Source organism: Dipteris shenzhenensis, chromosome 26 (assembly GCF_047967505.1).
Source record: "Dipteris shenzhenensis isolate YYH24624 ecotype China chromosome 26, Dip_SZ_1.0, whole genome shotgun sequence".
In the NCBI taxonomy this organism is placed as follows: Eukaryota; Viridiplantae; Streptophyta; class Polypodiopsida; order Gleicheniales; family Dipteridaceae; genus Dipteris; species Dipteris shenzhenensis.
Genome location: NC_141621.1, coordinates 38,859,534 through 38,877,862, shown reverse-complemented (window position 1 = coordinate 38,877,862; position 18,329 = coordinate 38,859,534). Strand labels below are relative to the sequence as shown.

Here is an 18,329-nt window from a genome sequence, read left to right as displayed (position 1 = left end):
AAAAGGAGTATCTCATTTAAAAAGAATGTACGCGCGCACATATACTTTTTTTTTTGGGTGAAATCCATTCGTCCTTATATTACAAAGAACACTCCCATGAAAAGGGACAACCAATTACAAGTTCTCAAACATTATCATTATATGACAAAAAGGTAGGATAATCTATATCCAACGCATGTTGACAATCATACAATGGTTGCCTTAGGGATGCCCAGAAGAATTGATACTTAGCCAGAGATGGATCACCAAAGACTCGATGGTTATGGTCTTTCCAAAGAGTCCATAGTGCCCAATAACGCACGCGCACAGATGCACACACACGCTTTTTTTTTTTTTTTGGTGAAAGCACATTACTATATTAACATAAAATCAATGTACATGACATTAGACTCCAAAGGAGAGCCTAATGGAAGAACTCAAAAACAGCAGAATATCAATGGTCGAGGCCTTCTAGACTTAATTTCCCTCCACATGTATGCAGAGATAGGATAGATGCTTTTTGGGGGGGGATAAGAACTTTTTTGTTGGGTGAAATCCATTTGTCATTATATTACAAATAACAATCCCAAGGAAAGGAACAACCAGCTACAAAACATCAGAAGACGTCATTATATGATAAGAAGGCAGGATAATCTAGATCCCACGCATGTAGACAATCATAAAATGATTGTTGTAAAGATGCTCGAAAGAATTGCTATTTAGCAAGAGAGGGATCACCAAAGACCGATGATACGGTATGTCCATAGGATGAAATGCACACACTATTCTTTTTTCTTTTCTTTTTTGTGAAAATTTTTGTCACTTTATATTACAGATTCACTATCCCGAAATAGGATGTGTCAAAATACATCAAAAAAAGATCTCAATATATGGCAAGTATACATGAGAGTCTATGTACTGAGTTTACAGACAATCATAGAAAAATTGCTGCAAGAAGTGCCTGAAAAAAGAGTAAATAGAGAGAAAGTAGAATCACCAAAGTCTATGATTCCTATCCTTCCATAGAGTCGAGAGTGCCCAGTAGCAAACCCAGGTGAAAAATAAATCCAACTCCTGTCTAGGTAGTTGAATCCCAATAAGCCAAAAAAACTTCCCAAAAGTAGCATTTGGAAATCTGGTTCTCAAACACTGCCCAAGAGAGTCCAAGAAATCACGGGTGTGCGAGAAAATGCCAAAGAAGATGAGGCACTGATTCCCGTGGAGCCAAACATCTGCGACAAATAGTCGGAGCAATATGTATGTGTGCCAAAAGCTGCCTAGATTGAAGAAGTCCTAGTAGCAAGACTCTCCACAAGAAAACCTGTTGTCGAAGAGGAATTTTAGAAGTCCAAATTCCTCCCAATCTCTTACGCCACCACTTTGTAGGATGATTCATGTGCCAAAGATGGTTCGCCCACTGTGATACCCAAGACAAGTGTAAAAGAACTTCATACGAAGAAGATAATGTAATGTGAGACAACCTCAAAGGACGGCATGTCGACCCTGGCAGATGAAGAGTCCAATCTTGAAGCCGCGGTCCTGAATCTCTAGTGGCAGTACTAGCTGAAAATATTGAAGCATATGAGTAATAGTGTGCCATATAGGACGATAATGCATGCCAAGACCATATTTTGCAACAACCAAAGGAAAAGAAAGAAGTGTCCCATCATCATGAATAACATCTGCAATTGAGTGGATCCCTTTTAAACTAAGGAAGTACGAACGTCTAGGCTCCTGAAAAGCTAGTGGAGGGACGAAAACGTAAAGAATTTGCAAGGTGCCATTCCAAATGCGAGAGGATGTGTTTCCAGTCCATCAACATGTTGGATACCAGTGGACAGCCTTTGATCTTACCATCAATACATCCCAAAAGAAAGTCCCAGTGAGTGGGCTGCCAATAGCCAAAGGCAAGGGTGGTGAGTTGTAAGAGAAAATGGTGCATCATGGCAGCCCAAGGCGGAGAACCCTGCATAATTTGCAGCATCATTTTGCCTTTATGAGCAAGCATATGCACATGGATGTTAAGAATATTGAGTCCCCCATTGCATCTTTGGCGAATAGAGATGCTGCACAGAAAGCAATCTCAAACCTTTTTTGCCATGTTTGTAGCACCAGAAGGTTTCCATAACTGTAGACATGAAAGATGTAAGATCTCCCTTGGTGAACTTAATCAGAGGCAAGTAAAACTGAATATATGCCATTAAAATGGATTGAACAATCCGTAGCCTGACATGCAATGGCCAAGTGGCTAACTTCCAGTATTCCAGCTTTTTCTTCAGCTTTGCAAGTATCCAGTCAGACTGTTGGCGACAAGTAATCATCCAACCTAAAGGATAACCAAGATGGTGAACCAGTTAAGTGGGTTGGATAATTTCCACTAGCCATAAAAGAGAATGTCAGTCTTGTTAATGCAAAGGCAGCAACTTAGACTTTTGAAACCCATACACCCATGCATTTTTGGCGAACATAACTGCTGTAAAGGAAGTAAGCGCAAGCTTTTCTTACCATGTTTTGAATGCCAAAAAATTCCATAACAGTGGATATAAAGGAAGTAAGATTTTCCTTGGTAAAGAAGATCAAAGGCAAATAAAATTGAATATATGCCACCAAGATAGATTGGGCAATTCGGAGCCGAACATGTAGAGGCCAAGTTGCCAGGTTCCAATATTCAAGCTTTTTCTTTAATTTGACAAGGACCCAGTCAATCTGTTGACGACAAGTAGGATAACCAAGATGGTGTACCAACTTAGCAGGCAAAAGAATTTCACTTGGCCATACAAGACTATGCCAGTCTTTTGAATGCAAAGGCAACAGGCAAGATTTCTGAAAATTCACATGAAGACCAGTAGCTAATCTGTGAAGAACCAACTTTCTCAAGAATGCAAATGTGTGCAATGCATGGAGAATTTCAATGCCAATTGGCCCTCCAATGGGGAAGAGCACCCTCGTGAGAGTACTTGTTTCTGTTTTGACCTACATGCAAGGTGTGTGTGAGATGGCGGATGAATGCAAGGTGAATGAAGAATGCTACGTGAGATTCACAATGAAAGGGTGGTACCCTTTCATTAATGTCCCTTGAGATCACTCAAGTTCCATCTTTCCATACCTACCCTTATCCTATGACCCATGCATCGACCATTCAATGCACCTTAATGCACCCTTCCCTTCCTATTGCCCCTAGGACCTAGACATATGTGTGCACATTTTTATTAATAGAATAAGTATCACATGTCCAAATTCGATGCCGTCTGAAGCAATGGCTCTAGCTTGACTAGTCCTATCTACTGAGATGATCCACCGCCATAACAAATCGGTCGGTGTCCATCATAAATACATATACATGTTAGACCATTGGCGTATAATATATAATAATGTTTTAATGTCTACTAACCATGGATTAGTGATTTCTCTTGTCATGACATAGTCCATATAAAGAAAGAGCTTGGATAACTGTTTCATGGCACAAAAAAAGAATCATTTGCATAAGCCTGAGCAACCATAGGTCGACTTCCAGGAATCTCCAATCCATGTAACCTGTTAGTCGCCATCAAATGATCCATATATTGAAGCATGGGATGAGTTGCTATGGCTTATAAAATGGCACTAAGAGGACAACCCTGGCAGACCGAACAAGGGAGTGTCTAAAATTTCAAGATATCTTCTAACAATATGCATGCAGCTTTATTGTCACTATAGAGACAATAGATAACATGCTTCAATTTATGTCCAAAACCCAAAGGTTGCATAGTCTGCACAATGAAATCCCATTGAATAGTATCAAAAGCCTTGGCAATGCCAACTTGCAATAATAGAACATTCTGCTCTGTATACTTGGCATATTCAATCCCAACATAAGCATTTGCAATATCACATGTACACACACACACACATATGCACAAACGGATGCACACATGCAATGGATTGGTACAAGGGAAATGTCAACACTAGCTAGAAGGAAAGCATAAAATTGTAAATGCAACAATTGTTGCAAAAAGATGAATGAACCCAACATGTAGCAGAGGCATGGAGGTGTGAGGGTGAACCCTCCTGGTGAAGCTAGGGCTTCAGCCCCTCCTATGTAGTTCATTAGGATGAATCAAATGGTAGGTCTATGAATCGTAGGCCAAGAGTAGAGAGTTATATGGGAAGGTGGTCCTTGAGTGAACTCAAGGTTCACAAATGAAGGCATATCTGTCTTCATGTGTCAACATTTTCTTCCGCTTTGTCATAAAAATCTATGGCATTTATCCCCCAAAACTCCAGCCATTTAATTCCATCTTTGTATCAGCCATTGTCTTTTGTTGCATCCATAGCTCTATGTAGGAGTACCTTAATTCCCAACCCTCCGATGAGGAACTTTTTTGTAGTGCCTCTACTCTTTTCCAATATCCTTAGAGAGTCTTGGTGCCCAAACATGGCATCGGTAGAGAATTACTATCTATGCCAACATTGTGTACATGAACTTCCTCATCTCCCAGTTCCATAAGTGTAACTTTTTGCATTTATTTGGAAGCTATATAGCGCCTTAATGCTTCCCATGACTCTTTTCTCCACTATGTTTTCCATTTGTAATTGTTCTTAACTCTAGACCCAAATTTTTTGTAGAATGAAACCACTTCCAATTCTTTCCCTTCGAAAGTAAAAGATGCTTGTCTCGTGTCCCAATGGTGATTATCTTGTCTTTGTAATGTTTACTTTCATTCATTTTTTTGTCCATAAAAAAGACTTCTATTACGTATGGAAAGCCCCAAGAGCAAAGCGTTCAAGGCAAGAGTACACCATGCATGGAATGAGAAACACTTGAGAGGGTCAAGCTCTACTCATAAAAAAAGGCTGGTTATTATCTAGGACTGATGCTGAAAGTGCCACCTCAAACCTATAGTGACCTCCAAAAACAAGGGATAAACTCTCCACTCCCTGAGGAAGAAAGTCCTCTTGGTAGAAGGATCCCTAGAAGACCCCTGCATACTTAACCAAATTGCCATCAAAGTGTATACAGTGTCTTTCCAAATACTAGCCATAGTGTGAGATAGTTGGGCCTGGCAAATATCAGGTGCCTCTATGCATCAAGATCTCCAGATATGCCAAGCTAAAATACTCACTATGATCTCTACCATCATTCCATCGAGATTTACAGCCCTGTAGGGAGAGAGCATAGCTCAACCAAATGGCGTCGAACCTAGAAAGCCTGAGAGAGCTATGCATCTCATAAAATCCTCGAGGCCCACATAGAAAGAAAGAAAGAAAGAAAGAAAGAAAGTTTACGAAAAGTCTTTGAAAGACCAAAGACTCTATGAGACAAAAAAAACAGATTCAATCAGCTGAATGAGTGGAGCCAAGCCGGCGTGTGCACCCAAGACAAGTGCAACGTAAACATAGAAACACTAGTATAAAAAATGTCTTAAGCCTGTGGAGAGGAGGAAGCTATGGTGTGGCATCATTGTGGTGGCTTTTCTAGACCACTGCATGTAATTAGAAATATCTAAGGGTCTCCCATGATCATCCAGAATCATATCAGGCCACATGACAGGCTGCCTATCAATCTCTCCCCTTGAGGAGGGAGGGATCCTCCATAGAGAATTCCTAAAGTTGCTCCAATTTTCAAAATGGTACCCATAAGGTGGGAGAAAGGCACCCTAAGGTGTCGGACGTAAAGGTCCGCCTAGTGTTGTCTGGTCCAATCTCCACCTAATGAGGGTATACAAGACCAATGCATAGAATGAAGAAATCTTCACAGATCACAAATTTGCAAAGCAAAGGCTCTGCTTTGCAGATCTATTATATTAAGGCCCCCATCCTATGTTGAGAGAATGAAAGTCTCTCAAGCCAGCCTAGCTTTGGCATTGGCTGAATCATCAAACGCACTCCAAAGAAAATTCGTGATCGGCCTTTTGAGCCGATGATGCAGTCCCTAGATTGAGTCTCTAACCCCTCTGATAAGCACCTGGCTGTGGGTTGAGCAAGAGACCCCTCTGATCCAAACATCTGAAAAAAGCCAAAACGCAGCAGGGTACCCTCGAATAAATTCCATTCTAAGGTGTCATAAGCTGTTTCAATATCTGAAAGCAAAGTGCTTCTTTTACTCAACGTCCTGTAGATCCAAATGCGGCCTTCTCTAGGTATTCCCTTAACCCATTCTGTCTCAATACGTAATCAATGGAAATAAACATGAAATTGTCTGATCAAGATCATCAAGGAGTGTGGGAGGTGGATCCATGTGTAGCCTGGTGGGTTGATGAGGCCCCCTCTGATATCTGCAGGCAGGGATCTCTGTAGAAACATTGCTTCACAGGAAGCTCACCAAGTGCTAACTAGGTCTTGTATGTGTGTAGCTACATGAAATCCTTTCAAATGACCTAGTTAGCCTCGTGATAAGTGAGCATAATAGAGGGGACCTGAAGGCTATACTAAAAGGAGGCAGTCAACCACATGCAGTCCAAGGTTTTGAAAACCATCTGCATGTACATGCGTACCAACGTCTTAGATCCCCCTCAAGTGCTAATGTCACAGATGTAGATAAGGCCGGCCACGGTAACCTACGTCATCTTGAGGTCGAGAAACCAAAATCCCTAACTTAGTGGAGGTATGTGATCACGTAGAATGTTGCGTCAAGCTAGAGTGGAGGGGTTGTGAACTCAGCCAAGACAAATCTGGTGTGGGACTAAGGGCATGAAAGATCATAGTGGTAGGGAGAGAAGCAAGCTAACACTAGGAATGGAAAGGAAAGATAACAAGCATAATGGAAATGAAATGGAAAGAAAATGAAAGCAATGGACAAGTACTCACATGATACCAAAGAGCTTGATGTTGACTGATGTGATAGACATTAGACGAGTACAACACTATATAGTGTGACACTAGACTCTAGAAAGCCATAGTGTATATGGGATAACTCCCAATATGACACGTGGCATGTCTAGGACTCACTAGAATATAAAACACACCTAGACCACCTCGAACACTCATTTTAGACTCACTTTGGCTTCATATTCCAACACCCCCCCATGAAGGCAAGGTGAGAGACTACTAGAATGGAACCAAGAACAGAACATGACAATGACAGTCATCAAACTGTGCACCCCATGTAACTCAAAGGCTAAAATCTGAGCGTGTTCAAAGGTTGATCCAAGCACTCTTATGGCTTGAGACTCAACATGCTCAGAGGCTCACATTATAGCATGGCTACATGACCAGCTCATAGGTCTAGGATTACACCAACATCCTGGAACTCGGCCAAGCTTGATAACGAGACCTATCAAAGCCAATACATATGGCTCCCACAGTACATTCCCCCTTGGCTTCATAACAGGGCAGGAAGCCATACACCAAAATATGAAAACCAATACATCTTTTTAGGAGGACTGTCCAAGGCAGAGGACCTTTAGACTCAATGAAAACCAAACACTCAATACATATCATTTTAGGGGGACTACCCAGGGCAGAGGATCCCAAAATACATCAAGCTGTAGGAATAATAGATCAGAAACAAAAGTCCCGATCATAGGTTCATAGACCTCTGAATAGAGAGAGAGATCTCTGATGTCGGCAATAAGAGCATGAGTCGGTGTCAAAGCATCATCTTCTTCTTTGTCTTCACTTGTTGTAGCCCCAACCAAGTTGACATGATCCTTGTGTTGTTGCTTGGCAAGCTTCTGGAAGCAGCGATCCTCGGTGTGACCAAGCTTCCCACAGTGATTGCATTTGAAAGGCTTGAATTTGCCTTTGCCTTTACCCTTGGAGTACAGTACAGTGGAGTCCGGAGTGTTTGTATACCATCTGTCATGATCAATAAGCATAGCAACCATATCATGATAACCCATTTGTGTCACACGCAATGCTGGTATAATCTCCTGGTACTTAGAATTTTCCTCAATGCTCGAGAGGAGCACGACAACTTGATCATCTTCCCCTACAAGGGCCGCCAGACTAGCAAGCTGAGTGACAAGGGATTCCATATGATTCAAGTGAGCAAGAAGAGAGTCTTCATGCTTCATTTGCAGCTTGAAGAATTCCTGTCTGAGGAATACCTTTGAATTGATGATTTTGTTGCCGAACAATTCTTCCAACTTATCCCCTAAGTCGTGAGCAGTGGAATCAAAATCAAAATGATGAATAACGTCATCACTCAACCCCAAACCAATGAGAGAAAGAGCTTTGTCATTCAGATTCTCCCACTGTGCAATTTTCTTTTCATCTGATTGTGGCTTTTTCTCCTTGCCACGCACAACACTCCACACTCCATCTTTCATAAGTACAAGACGCATCTTTGTTTGCCATGTAGGGAAATTCTTACCATTAAACTTCTCGAATGTTTGCTTCTAGATCCAGATAGAAGCGTCACATTGTCGGCGGGTCACAGAAAGATGTAGCTGAAGGAAGGAGAAGAGAGGTGGCAGATCATGGCGTGGAGAAGAGAGCTCAAGGAAGGAGAGAAGAGGACAGCCTTCCAAGGAGGAGGAGATAGAGTAGCTTCATCGGCCTTCCTCACGTCAACCTCTTGGAAGGGAAAAGGAAAGAGAGAGTAGGGCTAGGAACATGGCTCTGATACCACATGAAAGATCATAGTGGTAGGGAGAGAAGCAAGCTAACACTAGGAATGGAAAGGAAAGATAATAGGCATAATGGAAATGAAATGAAAAGAAAATGAAAACAATGGACAAGTACTCACATGATACCAAAGAGCTTGATGTTGACTGATGTGATAGACAATAGACAAGTACAACACTATATAGTGTGACACTAGACTCTAGAAAGCCAGTGTATATGGGATAACTCCCAATATGACACGTGGCATGTCTAGGACTCACTAGACTATAAAATACACCTAGACCACCTAGAAACTCATTTTAGACTCACTTTGGCTTTATATTCCAACAGGGCTTACCACAAATCGTCCATGCAAATAAAAGAACCTAGAGCCTCTCCATCCAAGCCTAGCCCACCTCTAATAGATCAAGGCCCTAGCATGGGCTGCCATACATAATTGGACGGACCAAAGAACCAAAAATAAAAGACTCAGTCTGAGGATCCTAGAAACAAGAGTTTAAGCACAGACCTCAAACTTGCCAAGCATGGTGTGTCTCCTTTTCAATCAGGCTTGCTTTGCTGGTCTCATCTTGCAGATTGACCAAAGACAAGCATTCCTAGATACATGTAAGATGCAACGATCTCTACTGTTTATTCATCAAAGGTGAACTGCTTCCTATGCATGATTGCCCTGCATGTGTGGGGGGGGGGAGGGGACAGCGTATGGAGTGGCAAAGGGGGAGCAAGGGGGTTGTGCAAAAATGCGCAAGGGGGGCAGAGGGGAAGCATTGGGAGTGGCGAATGGGGAGCGGGGGAGTCTGCACAGAAACATGTAGAGGGGGGAGGGGGGGCGCACAAGGAGAGGCAAAGGGGGCTAGGGGGGCTGCACAAAGCAGCGCATGAGTGAGCAGCACCATTGGGGTTAAGCAGGGGTGCCCTTTCTTGCCAGAAATGCGCAAGGGGGGCTGGGGGGGAGCATAGGGAGTGGCGAATGGGGAGCGGGGGAGTCTGCACAGAAACATGCAGAGGGGGGAGCGGGGGGCGTACAAGGAGAGGCAAAGGGGGCTGCACAGAGCAGCGCATGAGTGAGCAGCACCATTGGGGTTAAGCAGGGGTGCCCTTTCTTGCCACCCTCTTTGACCTCTACATTAATGAGACTGGCCTCTTTTGTGGATACCCTAGGATGGGTTGAGGATTGACTTTGGCATAGTCCGTCATACACACCCTGCTATATGCTAATGTTGATCTCAAACACAGCCGAGGGTTACAAATGCATTTGACTGCATTACAAGATTTTTGTGAGAACTGAGACATGAAAATCAACCTGGGAAAAACCAAAGTTATGATCTTCAACACTAATGAGCCTCAGATCCAATGTGAGCCTTTCACACTTGCGGAGGAGTCAGTTGGGATAGTTAGATCCTATCTATACTTGGGGCACTCTTTCACAGGGGTCCAAGTTTACCATTAAACCAGCAGGGCAAGCACGTTTGACCAAACAGCATGTATCATTACCGAGACTCCAGAGACTCTGTTTTCAGGCCACTTTCCACCATGTGACTAGGGAATCACCTCTTTTTTACACTCTTGTTCAACCGGCAGCCTTATATGCAGAAGCATTTTTTTCAATAGACCTCAGAGAGGATGTGTGGAGTGATCTTGAGAGACTACAGGTCATAATGCTATCTCATTTGATTGGGGGAAGATATTGTAGGACATGTCTATGTGGACAATTTACCGCCTTATCAATACTTACTAGACGCCCTTTTCCTGCATTTGACACCGTAGGAGACTCATCAGATCATCTGGGATGACATATGGCAGATATACATCCATAGAACTGGATATCCCTTGCTCAGCCATGTGGGGTCAAGATGGCCTTCTACAAGGCGCATTTCCTCCACCTAAATGAGGATGGTTTCATTCAGGCACTAGGGCACCTGCAGATTTATCCCTCATGCAGTACGGATGACCAAGGGCCAGCTCAAGACCTCATCCCCTAGGTTCCAGATCAAGGCAAGTCTTGAGATTTTCAGCCACACAACACCATGGAAACGTGAGGCTTTGTGATAAATACAAAGTTGCGCCGATTGCGCCGAGGAGCATGTTCTCATGCGATGCCCCAAGTATTATGAGATCCAAGGGAGATGTCACTGTCTTTTCTCCCATGGATACACTTTTTTTTTTTTGGTGAAAATCGAGTTGCTTTATATTACAAGATCATCGTCCCAGAATAGGAGGATGAGAAATACATCAAGAGAAAACCTCAATATAAGATAGATATACATCATGGTCTATGCACTTTGTCTGTAAGCAATCATAGAAAGATTTCTGCAGAGAGCGCCTAAAGAAAGTAAAAATTGAAAACGTGGGATCACCAAAGACTCGATGATTTCTATCCTTCCATATAGTTCATGGACACACACATGTGAGTAGAGTCATTTACTTACTTGGACCAGAGATGTGCCGCATTCTTCGTACATGAGGTCACTGGAAGTCTAGACTCATAAGACCTGCTATGGGGCATGGATCCAAACAGCAGGAGATCACAAACTTCTTCTTCATATGAGAAGAAGTGGAGAGGAGACGTCGGGCTCGAGACCTTGACTTTCAGGCACGCCATGTTAGCAAGAGACTGCAAGCGCAATGAGCACCCACCCCATGAGGCAAAGTCAGGCTGCCTCACGCCGTCTACGGGTATATCCTACTGTAGAGAGAAGTAGAGGACTTCAGCAACAGATTTCAGACATGTTTCAGACTCTAGATGTGATCCTTGTCAGGCCCATGCAAAGCTCAGGTCACTCATGCCCGAGTGACAAGAATTCCTCAACACACAGAGTTTCTTTCCTGTGATTCCTAGCTTCATTAGTAGTTCTTTCTTAGAGGTGTGATAGAAACTCCTAGTTCCCCCCATAGGGTGTGTACTCTCTTGATGATTTCAGATTCCATGGTCTCATAGGATTTTTTGGCCTTCCACTATAGTTAATAAATCTTTCTTTCTTTCTTTCTTCTTTCTCTTTGCAACCTCTTTGTGCAATGGCATGTGGGGCACTAAAAGCCTGGTGGTTCCCATAGTTTTTTCTATAATTGTACTGAGGACTTTCGTTTGTAGCCAACCAAAGAATGCTTCAACTTTTAAAAACAATATCTATCTAGTAAATAGGCCACTGGTAGTGGGCAGCTGTGCCAAAGATGTTTGCATGATGGGCGATTGCAAGAAGAAACAAAGGGCAAAAAATGCTTGCAAGATAGAACAGAAATATTTATATGGGAAGCTGTACTAAATACATATTTCTGCAGCTGTATGAAAGGGCCTCAGCTGTGTGCTTCATGGTTATAGAAATGGTACCGCAGGTTGCTTGCTTGCTAGGTTGCCTAGGGCTTATCTGACTTGCACAAGCTGGAGGAAACAGCAATTAGGGAGGATGAATGTGAGAAGAGAGCACAACACAACAAGCAGAAAATTGCAAGTAAAGCCACCCAAAAAGGAAACAATAAAGAGGTTGAAGAAATGTCTAATCATTTAAAGTAGGTGGAACTGATTGGAATCATAGGATTGAGGTACCAATTTGGAGAGAGGTACTGGCTAGGTGAGCCACTTAATAGATTTTGTACAGGGAGGCAAAACATATATAGGCAATGCCCTGAAGGTGTGAACTGATGTTTGAGTCTAGCATATGATTGCTGACCTCTAAGGAGATAACTGTTGCTGAATCCCCTTAGTGATGCAAGACTCATGAGTTGGAAATATAATATAATCACCTCATTGGTTTTTTTATGAGAACCTAATTTCAGACTATTACAATGAATGTTTTTACTTTTAGAAATGATAAATATAAAGCAATTGCCTTATTGTGTAAATCAATCCTTCTGATGCAAGTTTCTAACAAGTCCATTCTTATCCAATGAGCTTTTCCTTGCAGATTTGCAGCGGCTTTGTCGGGGCTATCATTGTGGGTAATCAATGTCGTACCAATTGATGAGCCAGATACACTTCCTGTTATATTTGATCGTGGCCTTTTTGGTATTTATCATGACTGGTGCGAATCTTTCAATACTTACCCGCGCACATATGATCTTCTTCATGTGGACCACCTCTTCAAACGGTTGGTCTTAAGGTGATTGCCTCACCCGTGTAACTTTCCTCTTGCAATAGCCTTCCTATAATCTTATTATATGATTTTCAAAGCAAGTTACAATTTTCTTCCTCGAAGCTTCCTCATAAAGTCAAATACATAATTCTTCATGGGGTTTATAATCCTTTTTTGTAAGCTTTGTAAGTGCTCTTTTTGTGTCTTCTGACGATGTGTTTTGCATTTTTCCTCAAGTGCATCTTAATCTTGGAATTATAATGATAGGTTTGTGGGTTAAAATAGATCCCAGTATCAGTCCAATGTGATATTGGAGGACTCATTGAGCAACATCACATAGAATCATTTCATGTTGCTGAGGCTACAATATTGAAGGATTTATATATTTAGAATCAATGCTTTTCAGAACTACGCAAGTTGCAAGGTTTAAAATCTAATTTGAACTGACGGTTTTCAGGTGAATTAGAGGAAGCTTAGAAGTATCAGTTTCTTCTAGGCTTGTTGATTAATCCTGTTCTTATTTAATTGGTAAAATCTTTTCTAAATTAACTGTTTCTTATAAAAGAATACAGAAAGCAATTTGAAGTGGAGATTGCAAGACACAAGAGTGTATGTGACGACAAACCTTGAACAAATGAAAATATAAGGGGACTTCAATTATGTAGGAACCCTAAGGACCTACATTTAGAGCTGGCTAACCTACATAACTACACCATTCTAGGCACCCTTCAATTTCCGCTCAGTGGACATGCAGCCCCCCTTATACCACATGATGATGATGCTCCTTTGAAAGTAATGCTTGATTTGAGCCTGATGAGCAGCCACGTATTGAGGTAGATCCTCCTGCATCAAATGTTCCCACAAACTAGATCACCAATTTCCACTTTCTTCACATGATAGTTGTGTAATGCATCCAATTGATGTGAAAAATAAAGAAAGACTCATTAACACCTGTGGAAGGCTTTAAAGACCTAGACGAGCGAAACAAGACCGTAAAGTTTCTTTATGGATTGCAAGCAGACATTCAGTGGTATGTCGGCAGCTTTAGGCCCGCAGGATGTAACAGTGCTATCAGCTTACTCAAAAGTTCGCGCTTACGAGCAAGAGACCGAATTCCAAATGGCCTCCAATCAGGGTTTCCTTCTGAAGCTACAATAGACCCAACTCCTAGAACTTGATAGGGCTCGTCCATTCTCCGGGAGAGCTGCAAGAATATCCAGAGAGCAGAGGATCTGCAAACTATGCCGGATAAAGGAGGTCGAGACAAAGGATCACTTTCTGTGTCTGCCCAGTCTATTATTTGATTCAAGGGCGATATCACTGCCTCTTTCAAGAGGGGCATGGCTTTGACCCACTTACATGGCTGATCCATTTTTTCGACCAGGTTTGTGTTGGGATCTATCTGATTGAGATGCGACAACAAAGATTTATATTGATGTGGCAGGTCAGGGAGCAGGAGGGGTTGATGCCACAGGCCACCGAGATCGACAAAGCACAGACACTTGTTACAGATTTCTATGCATTTGAGTCAAAGACTGGGGAGGCTGACGGAGAGGAGCTTGATAAGATGAGAGCATCATGGATTAGCAGTGAGTCTCCACCACGATGCTACCAAATGAGAGACACGCACTCCACGTGCTACGTGTAGAGTGTCTAGAGCACGCACGATCGAGGTTTGGTCCATTTCAGCCCTCATCAGAGGAGATTGCATGCCAAAGAGGAGGCATCACCCTCGGATACAGAGATCACGGAGACCACGCCCTCCACCACATCGGGAGATAGCTCGATAGACACAGATACGAGATTCCCTCACATCCCATAGAGAGCCACCAGAGTACCTTGATATATGGAACCTGGGCGTGTATTAGGAGCATTAGCTATGAGCACTTGATACTCTTCTGCTATTTTGCTACTCTACTATTTTGCTCACTAGTTTAGCACTTTAGCTTTCAGCAAGGGCCTTAGTGAGCCCTTTGCTTCAGCCCATAGTGGCTTCTATGAGTTACTTTTTTGGTTTTGTACTTTGTCTCATTGTCTCATAGGCCTGCAAGGCCTCCTACGGACGTTAATACATCTTTCTTTCTCTCACTCTTAAGTATTGTTAAAATGGCCAATTTACGGGTTGGTACTAGAGGGAGAGATCAACTCTTACACAAAAGAGACACACAGGCAATGAGACGAGGACAAGAAGCTCGATTGGAGCGGTAGCACTTTCCGGCACATTTTCAGGAACTCCCCAATGAAGGGATGGCTATTTGACACGTTGGTGAGGCCAACAGCCATGTAAGCAACACCATTCTGGGGTTGTGCCTTGACAGCGACTGAGTGACGACGCTCCTCCCCTCCCTCCCTCCCTCCCTCGACCCTGCCCTCCCCTTCTCCCCTCCCCTCCCCTCCCTCCGTCGCCAGAAACCCTCCCCCCCTTTGCCCCCCCTGTCTCCCTCCCGCCCCCCCCTTCCCTCCAGCCCCCCTTCCCCCTTCCCCCTCCAACCCCCTTCCCCCCCTTTGCCCCTCCCCCCTCCCTCCCCGCTGCCAGCCCTTCCCCCCCTTCCCCCCCTTCCCCCTCGCCAGCCCCCTGCCCCCCCTCCCCCCTTCCCCCTGCTGGCGGCCGCGGCCACTAGCCCCCCCTTCCCCCCCTTCCCCCCCCCCTTTCCCCCCACCCTCCCTTCCCCCTGCTAGTGGCCGCGGCCGCCAGCCCCCCCCTTCCCCCCTGCCCCCCTTCCCCCTACTGGCGGCCGTGGCCGCCAACCCCCCCTTCCCCCCCCCATTTCCCCCCCCCCTTCCCCCTGCTGGCGGCCGCGGTCGCCAGCCCCCCCTTCCCCCCCCTTCCCTCTGCTGGCGGCCGTGGCCGCCAGCCCCCCCTTCCCCCCCTTCCCCCTCGCCCCCCTTCCCCCCCACCCCCCCTTCCCTTGTTGGTGGCCACGGCTGCCAGCCCCCCCTTCCCCCCCTTCCCCCGAGGTTGCAGGTAACTATGGGATCCAGGATGATTTGGAGCAAGCCTTCAGTCCCCCACTAGATCATACAGGCAGAGTTTGCCATGACACGGCTTAAGATCAACGCCATCTTCTACACGGTTACTTATCTTTACAAGGTCTGGGCCTTTACCGAGGGTGGCACTGGAGTCATCAATACGATGAGTTGAAAGTGGGGCTTACATGGCTTGGTATGCATGCATTTCCAAATGTTTTGACAGATAGGCCATTCAGATGGATCGTCTTCTCAATTTCAGTACAGCTTGGATGCTTTTGATCCCTTGGTCCCATGGGATGAGATCAACCGTAGGCCTACTTCAGCTTTATATGTCATGGACTTGGGGAAGGGATCAAGAGTTCCCCACAAAGACCCGGTTCTACCACAACCATTTCATAAGAGTGTTGGAGGATGGGGTGATCATCAGGCACCAGTATATGGAGGGCAGGTGAGTTTCACATGTCCTTAGGATTGCCATAGGACAAATGCGGGTCTCATCTCATCAGCTGAGGATTGAGGTAGGAAGAGCCACGGGTACACCCAGGGAACAACGAATCTGCAGAGTATAGACGGAGGAGCATTTCCAATGTCACTATCGAGTTTACTATGAGATCCGTGGATGTTATCACTGCCTCTTCTAGGAGGGACATGGCTTCAGGCCTCTCTCGACTTATTCACTTCCAGGGCTAGGTCTGCATTGGGCTCTATTTGATGGAGATGAGACAACATAGAGAGATATTTCTTCGTTAGATCACAGAGCAGGAAAGAGCAGTGCCGCAGGAGATAGAGGAAGATCGAGCCCAGCGACACATCACAGATTTGTACACATTCGAGTCTGCTCCTAGGCATGTCGTGGTAGAGGAGGAAGAGATTGACGACATCAGGGTAGTATGCATCAGTGAGACGATACGACGAGGAGGAGGTATGCAACCAAAAACGCAGGAGCCACACACGATGCAACGATGGACCGGATCGTGCACAATGGACATCCATCCCATCACAGCTCTACTCGGTCGAGACCGTCCGTCCAGAGGCATCACTATCGAAATGGCCCACCGGATACAGAGATTACGGAGACCACGTCTCCCACCATAGCGTGAGACGACCAGACAGACACAGATACGAGATATTTTTTGCAGGTCAAAGGAGAGCCACCATGGCACCTGGCTATGTGTTCTGACTCTAATTTTGAGATTGAGCCTAGCTATTAGTCCCCGGATTTGGAGTTTTGAGTTTGCTTTTTGTATTTCTGAGTTTAGTTTAGTTTGACTCCTGAAAACATTAATACATCTTTCTTTCTTTCTTTCTCTCTCCAGAAGTAAGAGTCCCAATAGACCACAAGCCAGTGCCCTCAAACATTCACATATCTCTCCATCCACTTGTATCTTGGCTATAGCTTAACATGCCTGACTGGATAGAGTGGAATTATTTGCATAGTGACTGTGTGGGGGTTGACGTTCTTAGCATCAGCAGAGCCTGACCTTTTTGTCATCAATGGGTAGGTTTTCTTTCAGTTTCTCTATACTAGTAACAAATTTTTGGCATGCTTGTTTTATTGTCCTGATTTGTTTTTATTTGTTCTCTCCACCTTTCTTACATGGTTTTAGGCATTTGCTATTAATGTAAAAACATATAATTTCTGTATGTAATGTAAGGCTTAAAGATGGGAAAGCCAAATTGGTTGAACTCTTCCATGACTATGCAAGTGTTTGGATGTGATTTCCATATGATTGGATAAATCTCAGTGCTTTGAAATAAATTGGCATTTGAATATATTCCGGTCCTTATAGGGCTATGTATCTATATATATTAAAGGCCTTGTTCATCTTGTACTACTTGCAAATACTTTTGGCGCGCTGTATATCATCTAGTATTACATAGGACTAATACGATAATTTGTATCACAGATGCAAACCAGTGTACACTTTGCTAGAGATGGATCGAATCCTGAGACCTGAAGGGTCGGTCATCTTTCGAGACAAGTCTAACATTCTGAACGAAATACTTCCCATTATCCAGTCTTTACATTGGAATGTGGGCCACACATATGTTGAAGGGGAAGAGCAGCTTCTGGTGGCTCGAAAAGGGAATTGGCGACCCGAAACATCCCAATTCAAGAGCGATTAAATAACTTGGGTTTTGAAGCAGTGGTTGTAAAAACCAAGTGTTCTGCATGGTATACAAGAATACATTTTTATTGCTTTAGCTTAAATGTATATATGATGCAGTGACTTCAAACATAGGCTTGTTGCATGTGTTACTCTTATGATTGAAGATCCACTCGTATAAATGTGTGGTGACACAATTGTTCCCGAAGGGTTCCCTATCTACGTAAATACAGGGAAAATTATTGTTTGTCAAGAATCTAAACAAGAATACCATGGAAAGAAATATTTATTATTTTCTCCCTAGGGACGCTTGCAATCTTGTTTTTGTTTATTGTATGTAGAAAGGGTGTTCAATATGCTAATATCTACTAAAGCCTTCGAGAGATTGTTCGGGATGAATGATAAGCTGCTTCTTGAAGGTTGCAACTTTTGTGCTTAGTTTTGATGGCAAGAGGCAGCTTATGATTAGTTTGCACAGAAATTCAAGTCTAAGAGTTGTTTCTTCTAGTCGTCAAGAAGCCATCCATTGTTAAGAGAATTTCCTCCTTATCATGCCTTATAAAATGCTTATGAACTCGAAAATTAGAGATTCTAAAATTGTTGCATCAAATGAAAGCAATGTATGTCAAAAAGGTGAGCCCCCTTAATTTTCCAT

The 18,329-nt window shown here is 43.7% G+C and overlaps 1 protein-coding gene across 1 annotated transcript in view; it reads left to right on the top strand.

The window, feature by feature from the left end:
- LOC147885043 (putative methyltransferase PMT23) overlaps positions 1-17,977 on the top strand; it is a 74,009-nt gene extending 56,032 nt beyond the window's left edge. Inside the window, exons 8-9 of the mRNA XM_087397776.1 lie at positions 12,429-12,623; positions 17,474-17,977. Of these exons, the coding sequence (XP_087253902.1) occupies positions 12,429-12,623; positions 17,474-17,693 (415 nt within the window). The 3' untranslated portion in view covers positions 17,694-17,977. The remainder of the gene's footprint in view (positions 1-12,428; positions 12,624-17,473) is intronic.
- The last annotated feature ends 352 nt before the right edge of the window (positions 17,978-18,329 follow it).